Source organism: Drosophila persimilis, unplaced genomic scaffold, assembly GCF_003286085.1.
Source record: "Drosophila persimilis strain 14011-0111.01,24,50 unplaced genomic scaffold, DperRS2 tig00000002-arrow-pilon, whole genome shotgun sequence".
Lineage (NCBI taxonomy): Eukaryota > Metazoa > Arthropoda > Insecta > Diptera > Drosophilidae > Drosophila > Drosophila persimilis.
This window is the reverse complement of record NW_020825289.1, coordinates 11,082,085-11,099,891: the sequence shown is the minus strand read 5'-3', so window position 1 is coordinate 11,099,891 and position 17,807 is coordinate 11,082,085. Positions and strand designations below refer to the sequence as shown.

Below are 17,807 nucleotides of genomic sequence, written 5' to 3'. Positions count from 1 at the left end.
GAGTCATTTTACTTGTACCTTTCTGTATTTGATAGCCTGAAGAGTAGAAGTTGGTCAACTGGTTATCGAAGAAATGCTTGCGTACCTCAGCTACCATGCTCCACTGCTAACTGTTCAATCTGGCTCATTAATCTGTACCCAATTCATCCCATCATGCTACTCCTACTCCAAATTTTACCGGCATCATCCACTACCACCTGTTGGAGGCTGCTACTCCTGACATTTTTCACCTTTCCTTACATCAAAAGTTCCTCAGCAGGCGCCGCTTAAATAACTGAAGTGTTCGTTATTGGAACTAGCCATCAGTTTATTCATCAACCTCTGCTCAAATTTCCCTACATTTTGTGCTTTGAAAGCTAGCCAAAAGCTTTTCCCATACTTTTTATGTTAATAGCTCTACATACATACATACATGCATACGAGGCTCACCTTAAAGGCTGCTACAATAACAACAGTATTTTCTCTTCTCTATGTCAGTTGCATACTTTTAGGTGGTATACGACTGAACAGTGTGACTTAACATCGTTAAGATTAGCGCGTAAAACGCACTTCAACTTTACCGCATTGCGGCAAAAACCAACATAAATAAAATTTGAGTTGCTCAATCAAAAATACTGAGCCAAATATGCAATGCTCCATGGTATATATAAAAACAGCGACATCGAAAGGGACCTAAAGGTTCCCAAAGTAGGCGATAATAACATGTATAAAAACTACATGCAGCGAGGTACTTGCAATGCCTTGGTGGTCACCCTAATGTATTAGCTAGATGTCTTATTACCACGCCAAGAAACAGAAGACTTAAAAGGTGTCATCCACTGGATCTCCCTACTAGATCCCTCCAATAACATTTAATTAACTTTTTGTAAATAATGTACCTTTTCCATATATGTATGTATGTAACATTAATTATATGTATGTATGTATGTATCTCCTATGATCAATTGTTTTTCCTCTTAAATGTAAAACTAGGTTAAGTTGCCACGGAGGTAGCAGAAAAATTGTTTACAATAAAATACAACTTTTCCACATAAAAAAAAAGGATCAGCGCAATTTCTTTTGTTTAATAATATAATTAATGATATAATTTAATTCTCAGTAGGAAGCTCTTTCGCTTATATTATATATATAATACTATATATATATTCAAGTTCAGGTTCTGCTGCGCTCTATGAACCCAATAAAACTTGATGGAGCGTGTATTCATGTCGAGTACAGCGTTTTCTGAGAGCGCATTTATCAAATGAATCTCTGTCTCTCTCTCTCTCTCTCTTTGAACTTGCTCTTCGAAGAAAATGACGATCAAAACAAAATTATATGCGTACAAAATATAAATAATACGACTTTATGCTAGTAATCTGTATTTGGAATCCAGAGAGAGAGAGAGAGAGAGAGGAAGAATAACTTGTTATGTCATCCTATTACTTTATATCAGCTTGTTTTGTTTTGAGAGAACGTTAAGCGAAGAACTTTGAGCAAAAGAGAGGTGATTAAAAAAGCTACATAAAAAATCAACGAACGCCACGCTTCGCTGATAGTCTATCAGTGTTTGCGGTGCAGGCAAACATATTTCATGAATTTCAAATTATTTACATGTAGGTACAAATAAGGAATAAGTCCAATCTCTTTGTGTATATGCAGACAAATGTATTAATCTCTGAGAGCTTTCGCCTACGACATCAACAAGGTGGTAGTATAACGCACACTCTGAAGCAGATCTGACAGTGTTTGCTACGAGTGGAACAAGTAAGGTTCGATCACCATGATCTTAACATTTGCTTTGCTGGGCATGGCCCTGGCGCTGGCCTACAATTTCTACCGAAATACCTATAGCTACTGGGAAAGAAAGGGAGTGCCTAATGAACGCCCTCTCCCGCTGATAGGAAACGTGAAAGGAATCGGAACGAAGTACCATTTTCGAGACATTAACCAGAGGATCTACGATAAATTCAAAGGCGTCGCGCCCTTTGCAGGAATGTTCACTTTCTTCAAGAGGTCCGCTCTCATTATTGATCTGGATTTGATAAAGCAAGTGCTGATCAAAGACTTTCAATACTTTCAAGATCGTGGAGTGTATAATAATGTACGAGATGAACCGTTGACGGGTCACCTGCTGAGTCTGGAAGGCGACGAATGGCGTTCGATGAGGCAGAAGCTGACGCCCGTTTTCACTTCTGGAAAGATCAAGCATATGTCTGGAGTGGTCGTTGAGGTTGGCCATCGTCTGGCCGCAGCCATGGACAAGGCCGTGAGTGCTGCAAAGGTGGACGATGGCGATGTGGAGATCAAGGATATCTGTGCCAGGTTTACGACAGATGTAATAGGAACGTGTGTTTTTGGCTTGGAGTGCCACAGTCTGAGTGATCCCAACGCGGAATTCCGGTCAAAGGGACGGATGATCTTCGAGAAACCTCGCCACTACGCAATAGTGGAATTTTTTATCTTTACTAATGCAAAATTAGCCAAAAAATTGCGCATGAAAATCTTACCCGACGATCTATCGGATTTTTTTTTGGATGCTGTAAAAAATACCGTCGATTATCGCATGAAGAATGGTATCAAGCGAAACGATTTCCTCGATGAGTTGATTGAATTGCGTGCTGAGAACCAAGAGGCTGCTAAACAAGGAAAGGTTATTAATCTGTCCAATGGCTTGACTATCGAGCAAATGGCTGCCCAGGCTTTCGTATTCTTCCTAGCTGGATTTGAGACTTCTTCGAGTACAATGGCCTACTGTTTGTATGAACTGGCCCAGCATCCCGATATTCAGCGCCGAGTTAGGGAGGAAATCGATGCTGTTCTCAAGAATGTGGAAGGAGGGGAGATAACATATGATGCCTTAGCAGAGATGAACTACCTAGAAAAAGTCTTAGCAGGTAAGCACCTATCCGTGCAAATAGTATATGCAATTCATACCAGCATATGTTTACAGAAACCCTCCGGAAACATCCCATTGTTCCTCAACTCATACGAGAGGCCAATCAGAACTACAAAGTCCCCAACACGGACATCACCATTGACAAGGGAACAACCATGTTGATACCTGTCCACAACATTCACCACGATCCTGAAATATATCCGGAGCCTGAGCGTTTCGATCCGAGTCGCTTCGAGGAGAATCAAGTGAAGTCTCGTCATCCGATGGCCTATTTGCCCTTTGGGGACGGACCCCGAAACTGCATAGGACTGCGATTCGGAAAGATTCAGACTAAGATTGGTCTGGTGTCACTGCTTCGGCGCTTTAAGTTCGGCATCTCCAAGCGTACTGAAATTCCTCTGATTCTAGATACTCGCTCTTTCCTTTTAGCGACGAAGAATGGGATTCACCTGAGAGTGGAGCGTATCTAATATCTGATAAGTTTTGTTTGTTATACTCTAGAAATGTTATACATGCCAAAGTATGTAGATCGACGCTGGATCATTCTAAATGGCGCATCAGTTGAATAAAGTGTTCGGAAAAGTAAACCATCTCACCTATTTTACTCTCAAAGAATTGCCATTAAAATATTTAGATTTAAAAAAACGACAAGCACTGTAACAGTCAAGAGCTGGATACTTAAGTTATAGCTAGTATAACAAAATAGCTATATTAACCGATTTATATTTTTGGGTGTATTTAGTTGGTCTTAATTTGTAGCTTGTTTATTTTCGGTTTTAGCCACTTTTAGTATATATTTTTGTTTTAATCCAGCTTATATTGACTCTGAAAACCTGAAAGCACTGTTAGAGAGTCAGTTGCATTTCAATCGAGTGGACAGAAGCATGTGGACGCTGTTTACTCTCATTCTCGTTGCTGGAGCTCTGGCAACATGAGTAGCCTTGGTAAGAGTCTACACTGGACAGACATCAATCGTCGAATCTATCTCTCTATCGCTCTCTCTATGATCTTGCTCTTCGAAGAAAATGCCGATCAAAACAAAACTGATATGCGTACATCATATAATATGATATGATAGACATCTGTACTTGGAATCAAGAGGGGAAAAAAATTGTTCTCTCTGCGTCTCTCTCCCAGCTTTGATCAAAAGAGAGGTGATTACGAAAAGGTACCAAACAAATTAACGAACGGCACGCTTCGCTGATAGTCTATCAGTATTCGCGGGGGGGGCAGGCAATTGATTTTTGCAAACATATTTCATGAATTTCAAGCTATTTACATGTAGGTACAAAGGTATACGTATACATATGTACATATGTAGGTATAATCATTTTGTTTATACATATATGTATACAGAAATGTATTAATCTCTCTTCGTGAATTTTTGATCTGAAAGCTTTCTTCTAAGACATCAACAAGGTGCTAATATAACGCACACTCTGAGGCAAATCTGACAGTGTTTGCTACGAGTGGAACAAGTAAGGTTCGATCACCATGATCTTAACATTTGCTTTGCTGGGCATGGCCCTGGCGCTGGCCTACAATTTCTACCGAAATACCTATAGCTACTGGGAAAGAAAGGGAGTGCCTAATGAACGCCCTCTCCCGCTGATAGGAAACGTGAAAGGAATCGGAACGAAGTACCATTTTCGAGACATTAACCAGAGGATCTACGATAAATTCAAAGGCGTCGCGCCCTTTGCAGGAATGTTCACTTTCTTCAAGAGGTCCGCTCTCATTATTGATCTGGATTTGATAAAGCAAGTGCTGATCAAAGATTTTCAATACTTTCAAGATCGTGGAGTGTTTAATAATGTACGAGATGATCCGTTGACGGGTCACCTGCTGACTCTGGAGGGCGACGAGTGGCGTTCGATGAGGCAGAAGCTGACGCCCGTTTTCACTTCTGGAAAGATCAAGCATATGTCTGGAGTGGTCGTTGAGGTTGGCCATCGTCTGGCCGCAGCCATGGACAAGGCCGTGAGTGCTGCAATGGTGGACGATGGCGATGTGGAGATCAAGGATATCTGTGCCAGGTTTACGACAGATGTAATAGGAACGTGTGCATTTGGCTTGGAGTGCCACAGTCTGAGTGATCCCAAGGCGGAATTCCGGTCAAAGGGACGAATGATCTTCGAGAAACCGCGCCACTCCCCAATAGTGCAATTTTTTGTGTTTACCAATGCAAAATTAGCCAAAAAATTGCGCATGAAGCTCTTACCCGACGATGTATCGGAGTTTTTTATGAACGCTGTAAAAAATACCGTCGACTATCGCATGAAAAATGGCATTAAGCGAAACGATTTCCTCGATGAGTTGATTGAATTGCGTGCTGAGAACCAAGAGGCTGCTAAACAAGGAAAGGTTATTGATCTGTCCCATGGCTTGACTATCGAGCAAATGGCTGCCCAGGCTTTCGTATTCTTCCTAGCTGGATTTGAGACTTCTTCGAGTACAATGGCCTACTGTTTGTATGAACTGGCCCAGCATCCCGATATTCAGCGCCGAGTTAGGGAGGAAATCGATGCCGTTCTCAAGAAAGTGGAAGGAGGGGAGATAACATATGATGCCTTAGCAGAGATGAACTACCTAGAAAAAGTCTTAGCAGGTAAGCACCTATCCGTGCAAATAGTATATGCAATTCATACCAGCATATGTTTACAGAAACCCTCCGGAAACATCCCATTGTTCCTCAACTCATACGAGAGGCCAATCAGAACTACAAAGTCCCCAACACGGACATCACCATTGACAAGGGAACAACCGTGTTAATACCAGTCCACAGCATTCATCACGATCCTGAAATATATCCGCAGCCCGAGCATTTCGATCCGAGTCGCTTCGAGGCGGATCAAGTGAAGTCTCGTCATCCGATGGCCTATTTGCCCTTTGGGGACGGACCCCGTAACTGCATAGGACTGAGATTCGGAAAGATTCAGGCCAAGATTGGTCTGGTGTCACTGCTTCGGCGCTTTAAGTTCGGCATCTCCAAGCGTACCGAAAGTCCTCTGATTCTAGATACTCGCTCTTTCCCTCTAACGACGAAGAATGGGATTCACCTGAGAGTGGAGCGTATCTAGTACCTGATAAGTTTTGTTTGTTACACTTTAGAAATACATAAAACATTCCGTTTGTAATAAATGCGCAATATATGAAAGCACCCGAGTAGGCAGGGAGATACAATTTTAGCAAAAGAGAACTTACAGAGCTTTCCATAAAAACCGAACCGATTTCGAGAGTCAGTTGCATTTCAATCGAGTAGACGGAAGCATGTGGACGCTGTTGGCTCTCGTTCTCGTTGCTGGAGCTCTGATTTATTCCCGGCTGCTTGAGCATTATGACTACTGGCGTCGCAAGGGCGTGGCCGGGGAAAAGCCTGTACTTTTCCTTGGCAACATGAGTGGCCTTGGCAAGGGGCTACACTGGACAGACATCAATCGTCGAATCTATGAAAAGTTCAGCAAAACAGAACGCTTCTGCGGCTACTTCACCTTCTTTAGCAAAGCTTTCTTTGTGATGGACCTGGAACTGATTAAAAAAATAACGATAAGTGATTTTAGCAGCTTCGCGGATCGTGGACTCTTTCACAATGTTAAGGACGATCCGTTGACGGGAAACCTTCTATTCCTGGACGGGCCCGAGTGGCGCTGGCTGCGCCAGAACCTGACGCAGGTCTTCACCTCCGGAAAGATGAAGTTTATGTTCCCCACCATGCTGAGCGTGGGGGAAAAGCTCACCAAGGCTTGCGAGCTGCAAGTGGGTGAAATAGAGGCCAAGGACTTGTGTGCTCGCTTTAGCACAGATGTCATTGGAAGCTGTGCTTTTGGCCTGGAGTGCAACAGCCTCAACGATCCCAATTCGGAATTCCGTCGCATGGGCCGTTCAGTGACCACTAATCCGCTTCACACGGGCATGGTGCAGGGTTTCATGTTTGCCCAGCCCAAATTGGCGCGGATGCTACATATGCGCCTCTTCCGACCCGAGGTGAGCGAGTTCTTCTTGGAAACAGTCCGCCAGACACTGGCCTACAGGAAAAGGGAGAATGTGCAGCGCAGTGATTTGATACAACTGCTAATGGATCTGGGGGAAGAGGGGACCAAGGATGGGCTGTCCTTTGAACAGATTGCCGCTCAAGCCATGGTGTTCTTCCTGGCCGGCTTTGACACTTCCTCGACAACAATGTCCTTCTGCCTATATGAATTGGCCTTGAACCCGGATGTTCAGGACAGATTGCGCAGTGAAATCCTAGAGGTTCTAGCCAAGAACAATCACCAGCTGACATATGAGTCTATTCAGGAGATGCCGTACCTGGATCAAGTTGTGGCAGAAACACTACGAAAGTACCCCATACTGCCGCATATTGTGCGACAAACTACCAAAAAATATGATGTGCCGGACAGCAGACTTACTTTGGAGCCAGGCATGAGAGTGATGATCCCCGTGCACAGCATACAGCACGACCCAGAGCTTTATCCAGAGCCGGAAAACTTTGACCCAAGTCGCTTCGAACCGGATCAGGTAAAGGCCCGTCACCCGATGGCCTACTTGCCATTTGGCGAAGGTCCGCGTAATTGCATCGGAGAGCGCTTCGGTAAAATGCAGGTTAAAATTGGAATTGCCTACATTCTCCGCGATTTCCAATTCCGCCAATCCGAGCGTACACAGATCCCATTGAAGTTCTCCAGTCGAACGTTTCTTATTGGAACCCAAGAAGGTATTCACCTTATAATGGAAAAACTTACCGCACCCTAAGATATGATAGTGACTTCCAATTTCATGTTATCTACAAATGCATAAGGCCCGCTGTCTGATTAAACAAAAGCTTTAGACATAAAGAGAGAAATACGAAATATAAAGTGAGCGGAGAGCCAGACAAAAGCACTGCGCTTTAAGAAGCAAACTCCCGCACAGTGCACTCATTGCACTCATAAGAGCATAGAATATTAAGAGAAATTCATGTAAGAGAGCATTGCAGAGTAAATAAAAATTAAAAATAATTGTTCTAAACTGTAGTGTAATCGATCAGCTGTTAGTAGCTTGTTATCTCCAGAGAGACAGCGGACGTAAACAATTTTTTAGCCGCCTCTTTGCATTGAATTTTTCAAGATCAACGATAGGCATGTTTGAATGCCGTTTTTTCGCCTCTTGTTGCTTCTCTCATTCGCTTTCGCATCGCTCAAAGCTCGAAGCTTTGCCAGAGTTTTCATTAGATTGCGATGCACTAAGTATTGAGTTCGAGGTTATCTTCTCTATTTGGGTTGTTTACGTGGCCGCTGACTTTGCCCCCCAGTTGCAGCATCTCTAATCGCCACTGATTGCCACCAGGCGGATTTTAAGTGCAGTTGAAAGTGAAACGCTGGTGCAGAATGCTGGATGTGATTGCACTGCTGTTGATTACCCTCGCCATTGGCTTCTGGTATGTGCGCACGCGGCTGAGCTACTGGGCCAGGCGCGGGATCGGGCATGTCAGGCCCACCTTTCCCATGGGTAACATGGATGGGCTTCGCAGGACAAAGCATTTCAAGGACATTGTGACGCCGCTGTACGAACGGTTTAAGGACAGCGGAGCGCCCTTTGCCGGCATCTACATGATGCTGCGGCCTGTGGTTTTGGTCCTGGACCTAGATCTGGCTAAGGAGGTGTTGATCAGGGACTTTGCGAACTTTGAGGATCGCGGCATGTACCACAATGAACGTGACGATCCTCTGACCGGCCACCTCTTTCGCATTGATGGACCCAAGTGGCGGCCCCTGCGCCACAAGATGTCCCCCACGTTCGCTTCGGGCAAGATGAAGTTCATGTTCCCCACCATATGCGAGGTGGGCGTGGATTTGGCCGAGGTCTGCGGCGAGCTGGCAGCGAATGCCATCTGCGGCATCCTGGAGATCAGTGACCTCATGGGCAGATACACCTCCGACGTGATTGGCCGCTGTGTATTCGGCCTGGAGTGCAACGGATTGCGGAACCCCGAAGCCCAGTTTGCCGTGATGGGTCGACGGGCCTTCACCGAACGACGCCACAACCAGCTGATCGATGGCTTCATCGAGAGCTTCCCCGACCTGGCCCGCCGGCTGCGAATGTGCCAGATCCATCAGGACATCACTGACTTTTACCTGGGTATTGTGAAGGAGACCGTGAAGCTGAGGGAGGAACAGGGAATTGTCAGGAACGATTTCATGAATCTTCTCATCGAAATGAAGCATCGCGGCGAGCTCACCCTGGAGGAGATGGCTGCCCAAGCATTCATCTTCTTTGCGGCCGGCTTCGACACTTCGGCCTCGACCCTGGGATTCGCACTCTTTGAACTGGCACGCCAGCCGCAGCTCCAGGACAAGTTAAGGCAGGAAATCGACGCTGCCCTGCAGCTGCATCAGGGACAATTCACATACGACTCCATGCAAGAGCTGCGCTACATGGAGCTGGTCATAGCAGGTAATGTAGTGAACAGCTGACAGCTGACAACCGTGCAATTTCGATAATGATACCATCCTTGCAGAGACCCTGCGAAAGTATCCCCCATTGCCGCACCTCACGCGCATCTCCAAAAATTTGTATACCGCCAAGGGCAACCGGCACTTCTACATAGAGCCCGGTCAGATGCTTCTAATACCTGTGTACGGCATTCACCACGATCCTGCCATATACCCAGAGCCACACAAATTCATACCAGAGCGATTCATGGGCGATCAGCTGGCCCAGCGACCCACCGCTGCCTGGCTTCCCTTCGGCGATGGACCGCGAAACTGCATCGGAATGCGCTTCGGCAAGATGCAGACCAGCATTGCCCTGGTCAATCTACTCAGACGGTTCCACTTCAGTGTTTGTCCACGAACGGAGTCCAAAATTGAGTTTGTCAAATCGAACTTACTGCTATGCCCGGCGAATGGCATATACTTGAAGGTGCAAGAGATTAGCAAACTCAAATGATAGCGGTACCCATGACAATAGAGATACCAGAATTGTGTTCACAAACGAATTTTAATATAATATGAAACATGCATTTTTTTATCACACATACATATATTTAAGCAAATAAATAATAATCATTTAGGTATGTTTCGGGGCAATATTGTGTACCCTGCCTTCTCGGCGTGAATAATAATCGTGACCCTCAAAAAATTCCCTATCTATTTGGTGGTTATACGAATATTGATTAATTCGTGTTTTGGGTGCAAACACTATCTATACGTTTATCAGTTAAAGTATGTTAAAGGAGTATAACGACGTAACTGGGCGAAAAATTTGGGTATTTTAATACTCTTATTTTATCATATTATTTAAATTCTGAAGAATTAACTACATCATTCTTATACGTAAGAGAGTATGGTAATTTGTTTCGGCTTATTTGTTGGAGCCAAATAAATCAGCTGTTTGTAAAAATATGCGGTTTATTTAGAGTTTTTGAAGTTTTTTTACGTCTACAGATATCCTATCGGTTATTACTCGTATAATGGATTTGATTATTCTTATTCATAGCGACATACATCCTACTGCCTGTGGCATTTTTACTCAGGTGAGAAGTTCATTTCCACTCAAAATCTTAGCGCTTAATGGCTCACTATTTACTTAGGTCATTCGTACGATTAGTAGAAATCGTAACCATGTTCATGTGTGAACAGTAGGACTGTAGACTGCTAGCGGAATTACTCACAAGTCACAGTCTTAAAGCCGCGCGCGGATTCAGACTAGACCTCACAAACAGCGCCAAGTGTAGATAATGCGAGCAGACGGAGTACAATAAAACATGTCGTTTAAAGTTTCGGCCAAGAGATAGCGGCAGCTTTTACCTATAAAACTTAGTGGATACGGCAAGCTGGGACCAGTTCCAAACCGAAAGTATAATGTCGCTGGTGCTAGCGTTGATTGCCATTGTGGTGTCGCTGGTTCTCTTCGCGGCAAGACGACGTCATGGATATTGGCAGCGTCGAGGTATCCCGCACGATGTGCCCCACCCACTTTTCGGGAACATGGGGGACTGGCCCAAGAAGCGGCATATAGCAATTATATTCAGGGATTACTATCGGAAGTACAAGAGTGCGAACTACCCGTTTGCTGGATTCTACTTCTTTTTTACAAGAACCGCTGTGGTTACCGACCTGGATCTGGTAAAGCGAGTGCTCATCAAAGACTTCAATCATTTCGAAAACCGAGGCATATTCTACAATGAGATTGATGACCCCCTCTCGGCAACAGTGTTCAGCATTGAAGGTCAGAAGTGGCGTCATCTGAGGCATAAGCTGACACCCACATTTACGTCTGGCAAAATGAAGCACATGTTCCCTATTGTGGTCAAAGTGGGTGAGGAGATGGACAAAGTCTTCAGCAACAAGGTTGGCGATGGAAAGGTTCTTGAAATCGTTGATCTGGTGGCCCGCTACACGGCTGACGTCATAGGCAATTGCGCCTTTGGTCTAAATTGCAATAGTCAACAGAATCCCAATGCGGATTTTGTCACATTTGGCAAGCGAGCCCTCAGCGAACGTCGCTATAAGGGTCTATTAGATTTCTTTATATTCGGCTTTCCGAAGCTTTCACGTTCCCTGCGCCTCAAATTGAATGTACAGGAAGTTGAGGACTTCTACACAAAGATTGTGAGAGACACCATCGACTATCGCTTGAAGACTAAGGAAAAGCGTAACGACTTCATGGACAGTCTGATTGAAATGTACCAGAAGGAGCAGGAAGGCAACTCTGATGAAGGTCTGACCTTCAACGAGATCCTGGCACAGGCATTCATATTCTTTGTGGCCGGTTTCGAGACAAGCTCCACCACCATGGGCTTTGCGCTCTATGAGCTGGCGCAGAACCCGGACACTCAAGATAAGCTGAGAAATGAAATCAACGATGTTCTGGCAAAGCACAACAATCAGTTCACCTACGAGGGTATCAAAGAAATGAAATATCTGGAGCAGGTGGTAATGGGTGAGTATTCGTGAGGATTACATTTTGTTTCTTTTTCTCTAATATTTTATAATTCCCTTTCAGAAACTCTTCGGAAGTACCCTGCTCTTGCTCATTTAACGCGAAAGACGCGGTTGGATTTTTCACCCGAAGATCCGAAGAATTTCATTGCCAAAGGAACGACAGTTGTCATCCCGGCTCTGGGTATTCACTACGATCCTGATATTTATCCCGAACCCGAGAAATTCAAGCCTGAGCGTTTTACGGAGGAGGCTATCGCCTCCAGACCCGCCTGCGCCTGGCTGCCCTTTGGCGAGGGTCCACGCAACTGCATCGGACTGCGCTTCGGCATAATGCAAACCTGTGTGGGCCTGGCATACCTGATCAAGGGGTACAGGTTCAGTGTCGCTCCGGAGACACAAATACCCATAAAGTTTGTCCTCAAAAGTTTTTTACTGTCTGCCGAAAACGGAATCTATCTTAAGGTCGAAACGGTTTCCAAATGAAAAGTTTAATGAATAAAATAAAGTTTTTATTACTGTTACTGTTTTTTCCCAAATTGCTTTGTGATATACAATTGGTATAAATAGCTGCTTTTCTTATGGAAATTGCTGCTGCGACTGCACCGAAATTATGAAACAGGAGTCTGAATACCAAATTTTGTTGCTGTAGCCTTAATATGCTCTGAGATCTTTGGATGCCACATATTTTCGTCCTTTGCCGGGGGCGGAAGTGGGTGAAGCGAAAATTTTGAAATAAACTCGATTAGGTGCGATATCGCAGGAGTGTGGATACCAAATTTGGTTGCTCTACTTCTTATAGTCTATGAGATCTAGGCGCTCACTTTTTGCGATAGGCAGAAATACACTTACATATGTATGTATGTATGTATAACAGTCTGTCAGAAGAGCCTGGATAACAAATTTAGTTGTTTTAGTTTTTGTAGTTCTTGAGACCTTGGCGATCGGCTTTTGATGCTGATTTTATGCACATATGTGTACATACATACACATGTACATATATGTATCAATCGTAATATTATTCTCAGCTGTACATTACGAAATTTTTCACAGTATTCTCTTTCGTTGCCCTCTTTACAATTTACAGTTTGTTATTGTCCACTGCCTGTCTTATTGCTATGCATGTTTATTCTCGTCCACTGTCTGTCCCATTATTTAGTAGGTGTAAGTGAGAGAGTGCGTATGGAAAGAGACGACTCGCTCAGAGAGGATCAAAAGGGAAGAGATAAAGAGGCGCGCTCTCTTGACCGAGTTCCTCTGCGGCAATGTGTGTGGGTTATAAAGAGAAAGAGCGACCATTGTAATTTTTTATTTAATTGGCTAGTGCAATTCATTAATATTCATATTTATATTTATCGCAGGCTCATCGCCTGAAATGGGATTTCATATGTACTTTAGTATTAGAATCATGATATTTGATACTTCGCACTGCCTTGCACGTATTTATGCACCTACAAGTTTCCACTGGCGGTCGAAATATTTCAACGATTTAATACGTTCTATGAAGCTATTTTGGCATGCGTTACAGAAATCGAATCAACGTTTTCATACCCAATATATATAGTTTCATCATCGGAGACCCGCATTTCAGTATAGTATCAAAGTCGACTACTTCTGTGGGCTGACAGTGTAGCCTACAATCAAAAGCTTGATGGAGAGTAAAAGCTCTTTTACCCATAAAACGTAGTGAATACGGCAAGCTGGGACCAGTTTCAAACCGAAAGTATAATGTCGCTGGTGCTAGCGTTGATTGCCATTGTGGTGTCGCTGGTTCTCTTCGCGGCAAGACGACGTCATGGATATTGGCAGCGTCGAGGTATCCCGCACGATGTGCCCCACCCACTTTTCGGGAACATGGGGGACTGGCCCAAGAAGCGGCATATAGCAATTATATTCAGGGATTACTATCGGAAGTACAAGAGTGCGAACTACCCGTTTGCTGGATTCTACTTCTTTTTTACAAGAACCGCTGTGGTTACCGACCTGGATCTGGTAAAGCGAGTGCTCATCAAAGACTTCAATCATTTCGAAAACCGAGGCATATTCTACAATGAGATTGATGACCCCCTCTCGGCAACAGTGTTCAGCATTGAAGGTCAGAAGTGGCGTCATCTGAGGCATAAGCTGACACCCACATTTACGTCTGGCAAAATGAAGCACATGTTCCCTATTGTGGTCAAAGTGGGTGAGGAGATGGACAAAGTCTTCAGCAACAAGGTTGGCGATGGAAAGGTTCTTGAAATCGTTGATCTGGTGGCCCGCTACACGGCTGACGTCATAGGCAATTGCGCCTTTGGTCTAAATTGCAATAGTCAACAGAATCCCAATGCGGATTTTGTCACATTTGGCAAACGAGCCATCGGCGAACGTCGTTACTGGGGTCTATTAGATTTCTTTATATTCGGCTTTCCGAAGCTTTCACGTGCCCTGCGCCTCAAATTGAATGTACAGGAAGTTGAGGACTTCTACACAAAGATTGTGAGAGACACCATCGACTATCGCTTGAAGACTAAGGAAAAGCGTAACGACTTCATGGACAGTCTGATTGAAATGTACCAGAAGGAGCAGGAAGGCAACTCTGATGAAGGTCTGACCTTCAACGAGATCCTGGCACAGGCATTCATATTCTTTGTGGCCGGTTTCGAGACAAGCTCCACCACCATGGGCTTTGCGCTCTATGAGCTGGCGCAGAACCAGGACACTCAAGATAAGCTGAGAAATGAAATCAACGATGTTCTGGCAAAGCACAACAATCAGTTCACCTACGAGGGTATCAAAGAAATGAAATATCTGGAGCAGGTGGTAATGGGTGAGTATTCGTGAGGATTACATTTTGTTTCTTTTTCTCTAATATTTTACAATTCCCTTTCAGAAACTCTTCGGAAGTACCCGGTTCTTGCTCATCTAACGCGAAAGACACAGGCCGATTTTTCACCCGAAGATCCCAAGACCTTTATTGCCAAAGGAACAGTTGTTGTCATCCCTGCTCTGGGTATTCACTACGATCCTGATATTTATCCCGAACCCGAGAAATTCAAGCCTGAGCGTTTCACGGAGGAGGCTATCGCCTCCAGACCCGCCTGCGCCTGGCTGCCCTTTGGCGAGGGTCCACGGAACTGCATCGGACTGCGCTTCGGCATAATGCAAACCTGTGTGGGCCTGGCATACCTGATCAAGGGGTACAGGTTCAGTGTCGCTCCAGAGACGCAAATACCCATGAAGTTAATCCTCAAGAGCATTTTACTGTCTGCTGAAAATGGAATCTATCTTAAGGTCAAAAAGGTTTCCAAATGAAAAATTTAACGAACAAAATGAAGGTTCTTGTTGTTAATAGTTGTATGAGTTTTTCTTATAAAATTACTATAACTAAACATTGCCTTTTGCGACACTCTTACAACTTCCAATACGTACAATACATGTACGATTAGATTGCAGACTTAGGTCTTATCGGCAGTATTGTAGGGAAACCTATAAAGCCGAAACCCATAATGTAGTGTATAGCGGGGACGGGAGTGCTATCTCAGATGCATCGCCAGGTTCTGTTCAATTATATAATAGCAAAACCAACAGAACCAGAATCGAAAGAAGATCTTTAACTGCCATTAGTGGAACACACGAAAACCTGTTTGCGGCTATTTGTTTGCGCAGTGTACATATTGCTCACCAATCGCTGCCTGAAACATTTGGCGAGCGCTCATTTGATTACTCTCAATAATGTGTCTTAAACTAAAAGACTACTCTTAAATCTCTATAAATATATACATTAATTCCACATACTTATTCGGTACCAGCATCTTTTTCATCCATCTCCAACTATTTTTTTTGTTAGTTTAAATTTGCTTTGTTTTCTGGTACGTTGTCTCTAGTGGCATTCTTTGGATCGGCTAGGACTAAAGTCCTCACCTGCTTGGTGCGAAAACATGAACAGTTGTATATTAATTCAGGATATTTCAAATTTAAAAACATTTTCGAACATATCGATTACTTGCAGTTTACTCATTTACTCAATAGCTATTCAATTGACTCAATCGGCAAAAGCTAATAGAGCAAAGTGTAAAGTGAAAGCTTTTATCTGTCCAGCTCGGTTGCTTCGCCTTGTAACGGTGACTGGCGATTCGTTATTGTTAGTTGGCGTCTCTTTATCGGATGAAATAAAGAGCGTCGATGCAGATTAAAGAGAGAATCTAATATAAAAAGCAAAGCGCTATTACAGTACTGTTCAGTATTTTCGTAATGGCCATTATAATCGTATTGCTGGTCGGTGTTATTTCGCTCGCCGTATGGTGGGTTCATCAAAACTTTTCTTACTGGAAACGTCGCGGCATTCCGCATGACCCGCCCAATATTCCGAAGGGGAATACTAGCGAGCTTATGAAGACAAGACAAATTGCGGATCTCTTCCGGGAAACCTACAGCAAATACAAGGGCAAGACCGATGGTCCATTTGTAGGATTTTACCTCTATCTGAAGAAAATTGCGATTGTCACTGATATTGATTTTGTGAAAACCGTATTGATCCGCGAGTTTGACAAGTTTCACGATCGCGGACTTTTCCATAATGAAAAAGACGACCCCCTGACCAATCATCTAGTGGCCATCGAAGGCCAAAAGTGGCGACAGCTCCGCCAAAAGATGACCCCCACATTCACTTCGGGAAAAATGAAGATTATGTTCCCCACAGTACTGGAAATTGGCAATGAGATGATCCGGGTATTCACGGAGAAAATCACCGGAGGGCCTCAGCCCCTGAATGTCGCCGATCTGGTGTCCCGCTTCAGCGCAGATGTGATAGGAAGCTGTGCCTTCGGCCTGGAGTGCAACAGTTTGCGGAACCCCAATGCAGAATTTGTCACCATGGGCAAGGCTGCCATCACTGAGCGGCGCTATGGAAAAACAGCGGACTTGTTCTTTTTCGGTGCACCTAAGCTGGCAGCCAAGTTGCGAATGAAGGAAACCGTTCAGAAAGTCGAGGATTTCTATATGAAAATCGTTAGAGAAACCGTCGACTATCGGCTAAAGAATAATGTCAAACGAAACGATTTCATGGACATGCTGATCGATATGAAGATCAATTACGATAAGGGCAACAAGCAGGATGGCATCAGTTTTAACGAGTTGGCTGCCCAGGCCTTTATTTTCTTCTTGGCTGGCTTCGATACCTCTTCGACTTCGTTGGGTTTCGCTCTCCATGAACTGGCCGTTAACCAGGACATCCAGGATAAGCTGAGGACGGAGATTGACACGGTGATGGCGAAATACAACGGCCAATTGAACTATGACAGCATGCGGGAGCTGACTTATCTGGACAAGGTCATCGATGGTGAGTCAGTCTATCAGTTAGACTCATATTGATCAGCTCTGCGATTTGCATAACATTCTTCATAATTTCCATCCTTAGAAACCTTCCGAAAGAATCCCGTTGTGGGTCATTTGATTCGCATATGCACTCAGCGGTACGAGCATCCCAATGGAAAGTATTTCATTGAGCCAGGCACTGGCGTTGTTATCCCCACCTTGGGTATTCATCACGATCCCGAGTTCTATCCGGAGCCGGAGAAGTTCAAACCCGAGCGTTTCGACGAGGATCAAGTGCTGCAGCGACCTCCCTGCACTTTCCTGCCCTTCGGTGACGGTCCGCGAACCTGCATCGGCCTACGCTTTGGCCGCATGCAGATCGTGGTCGGACTGGCCCTGCTTATTCACAATTTCAAGTTTGAGGTCCACCCCACAAAGACGACTGTGCCGCTCAAGTTCAAGGTCACCGATGTTCTCTTATGTTCCGAAGGAGGAGTCCATCTCAATGTTAGCAAGGTTCCGCGATAATCAAATTAAATAAAATCTAATATAATTACTTGAGATTTAAACAATAAAGCGCGGTGGCAGATGGGAAAAAAGCTTTCAGAATAGACTAAGTGGAAAGGGGGAAAGACTCAAGGAAACTCTCTAAAAATAAACTATGTATTCTCTAACTGTGGAAACCTCGAAACACAAGCGAAACCCCATAAGAG

General features: G+C 44.3%; 7 protein-coding genes across 7 annotated transcripts; all 7 read left to right on the top strand.

The window, feature by feature from the left end:
• Positions 1 to 1,722: 1,722 nt before the first annotated feature.
• Positions 1,723 to 3,450, top strand: LOC6591238 (probable cytochrome P450 6a14). Its single transcript, XM_002016648.2, has 2 exons — positions 1,723 to 2,876; positions 2,933 to 3,450. Exons 1-2 carry the CDS (start codon positions 1,763 to 1,765, stop codon positions 3,346 to 3,348), a joined length of 1,530 nt encoding a protein of 509 aa, XP_002016684.1. The 5' UTR covers positions 1,723 to 1,762; the 3' UTR covers positions 3,349 to 3,450.
• An 896-nt stretch (positions 3,451 to 4,346) lies between these two features.
• LOC6591237 (probable cytochrome P450 6a14) lies at positions 4,347 to 6,035 on the top strand. Its single transcript, XM_026985151.1, has 2 exons — positions 4,347 to 5,486; positions 5,543 to 6,035. The coding sequence occupies exons 1-2, from the start codon at positions 4,373 to 4,375 to the stop codon at positions 5,956 to 5,958; spliced, it is 1,530 nt and encodes a 509-aa protein (XP_026840952.1). The 5' UTR covers positions 4,347 to 4,372; the 3' UTR covers positions 5,959 to 6,035.
• A 98-nt stretch (positions 6,036 to 6,133) lies between these two features.
• Positions 6,134 to 7,875, top strand: LOC6591236 (probable cytochrome P450 6a13). The gene has a single exon (XM_002016646.2). It carries the CDS (start codon positions 6,149 to 6,151, stop codon positions 7,628 to 7,630), a length of 1,482 nt encoding a protein of 493 aa, XP_002016682.2. The 5' UTR covers positions 6,134 to 6,148; the 3' UTR covers positions 7,631 to 7,875.
• A 230-nt stretch (positions 7,876 to 8,105) lies between these two features.
• LOC6591235 (cytochrome P450 6a22) lies at positions 8,106 to 10,115 on the top strand. The gene is made up of 2 exons (XM_002016645.2): positions 8,106 to 9,310; positions 9,375 to 10,115. The coding sequence occupies exons 1-2, from the start codon at positions 8,245 to 8,247 to the stop codon at positions 9,803 to 9,805; spliced, it is 1,497 nt and encodes a 498-aa protein (XP_002016681.1). The 5' UTR covers positions 8,106 to 8,244; the 3' UTR covers positions 9,806 to 10,115.
• A 604-nt stretch (positions 10,116 to 10,719) lies between these two features.
• Positions 10,720 to 12,323, top strand: LOC6591234 (probable cytochrome P450 6a23). Its single transcript, XM_002016644.2, has 2 exons — positions 10,720 to 11,800; positions 11,864 to 12,323. The coding sequence occupies exons 1-2, from the start codon at positions 10,720 to 10,722 to the stop codon at positions 12,283 to 12,285; spliced, it is 1,503 nt and encodes a 500-aa protein (XP_002016680.1). The 3' UTR covers positions 12,286 to 12,323.
• A 1,203-nt stretch (positions 12,324 to 13,526) lies between these two features.
• On the top strand, positions 13,527 to 15,132 carry LOC6591233 (probable cytochrome P450 6a23). The gene is made up of 2 exons (XM_002016643.2): positions 13,527 to 14,608; positions 14,672 to 15,132. The coding sequence occupies exons 1-2, from the start codon at positions 13,528 to 13,530 to the stop codon at positions 15,091 to 15,093; spliced, it is 1,503 nt and encodes a 500-aa protein (XP_002016679.1). The 5' UTR covers position 13,527; the 3' UTR covers positions 15,094 to 15,132.
• An 894-nt stretch (positions 15,133 to 16,026) lies between these two features.
• LOC6591232 (probable cytochrome P450 6a20) lies at positions 16,027 to 17,768 on the top strand. The gene is made up of 2 exons (XM_002016642.2): positions 16,027 to 17,119; positions 17,198 to 17,768. The coding sequence occupies exons 1-2, from the start codon at positions 16,033 to 16,035 to the stop codon at positions 17,620 to 17,622; spliced, it is 1,512 nt and encodes a 503-aa protein (XP_002016678.1). The 5' UTR covers positions 16,027 to 16,032; the 3' UTR covers positions 17,623 to 17,768.
• The last annotated feature ends 39 nt before the right edge of the window (positions 17,769 to 17,807 follow it).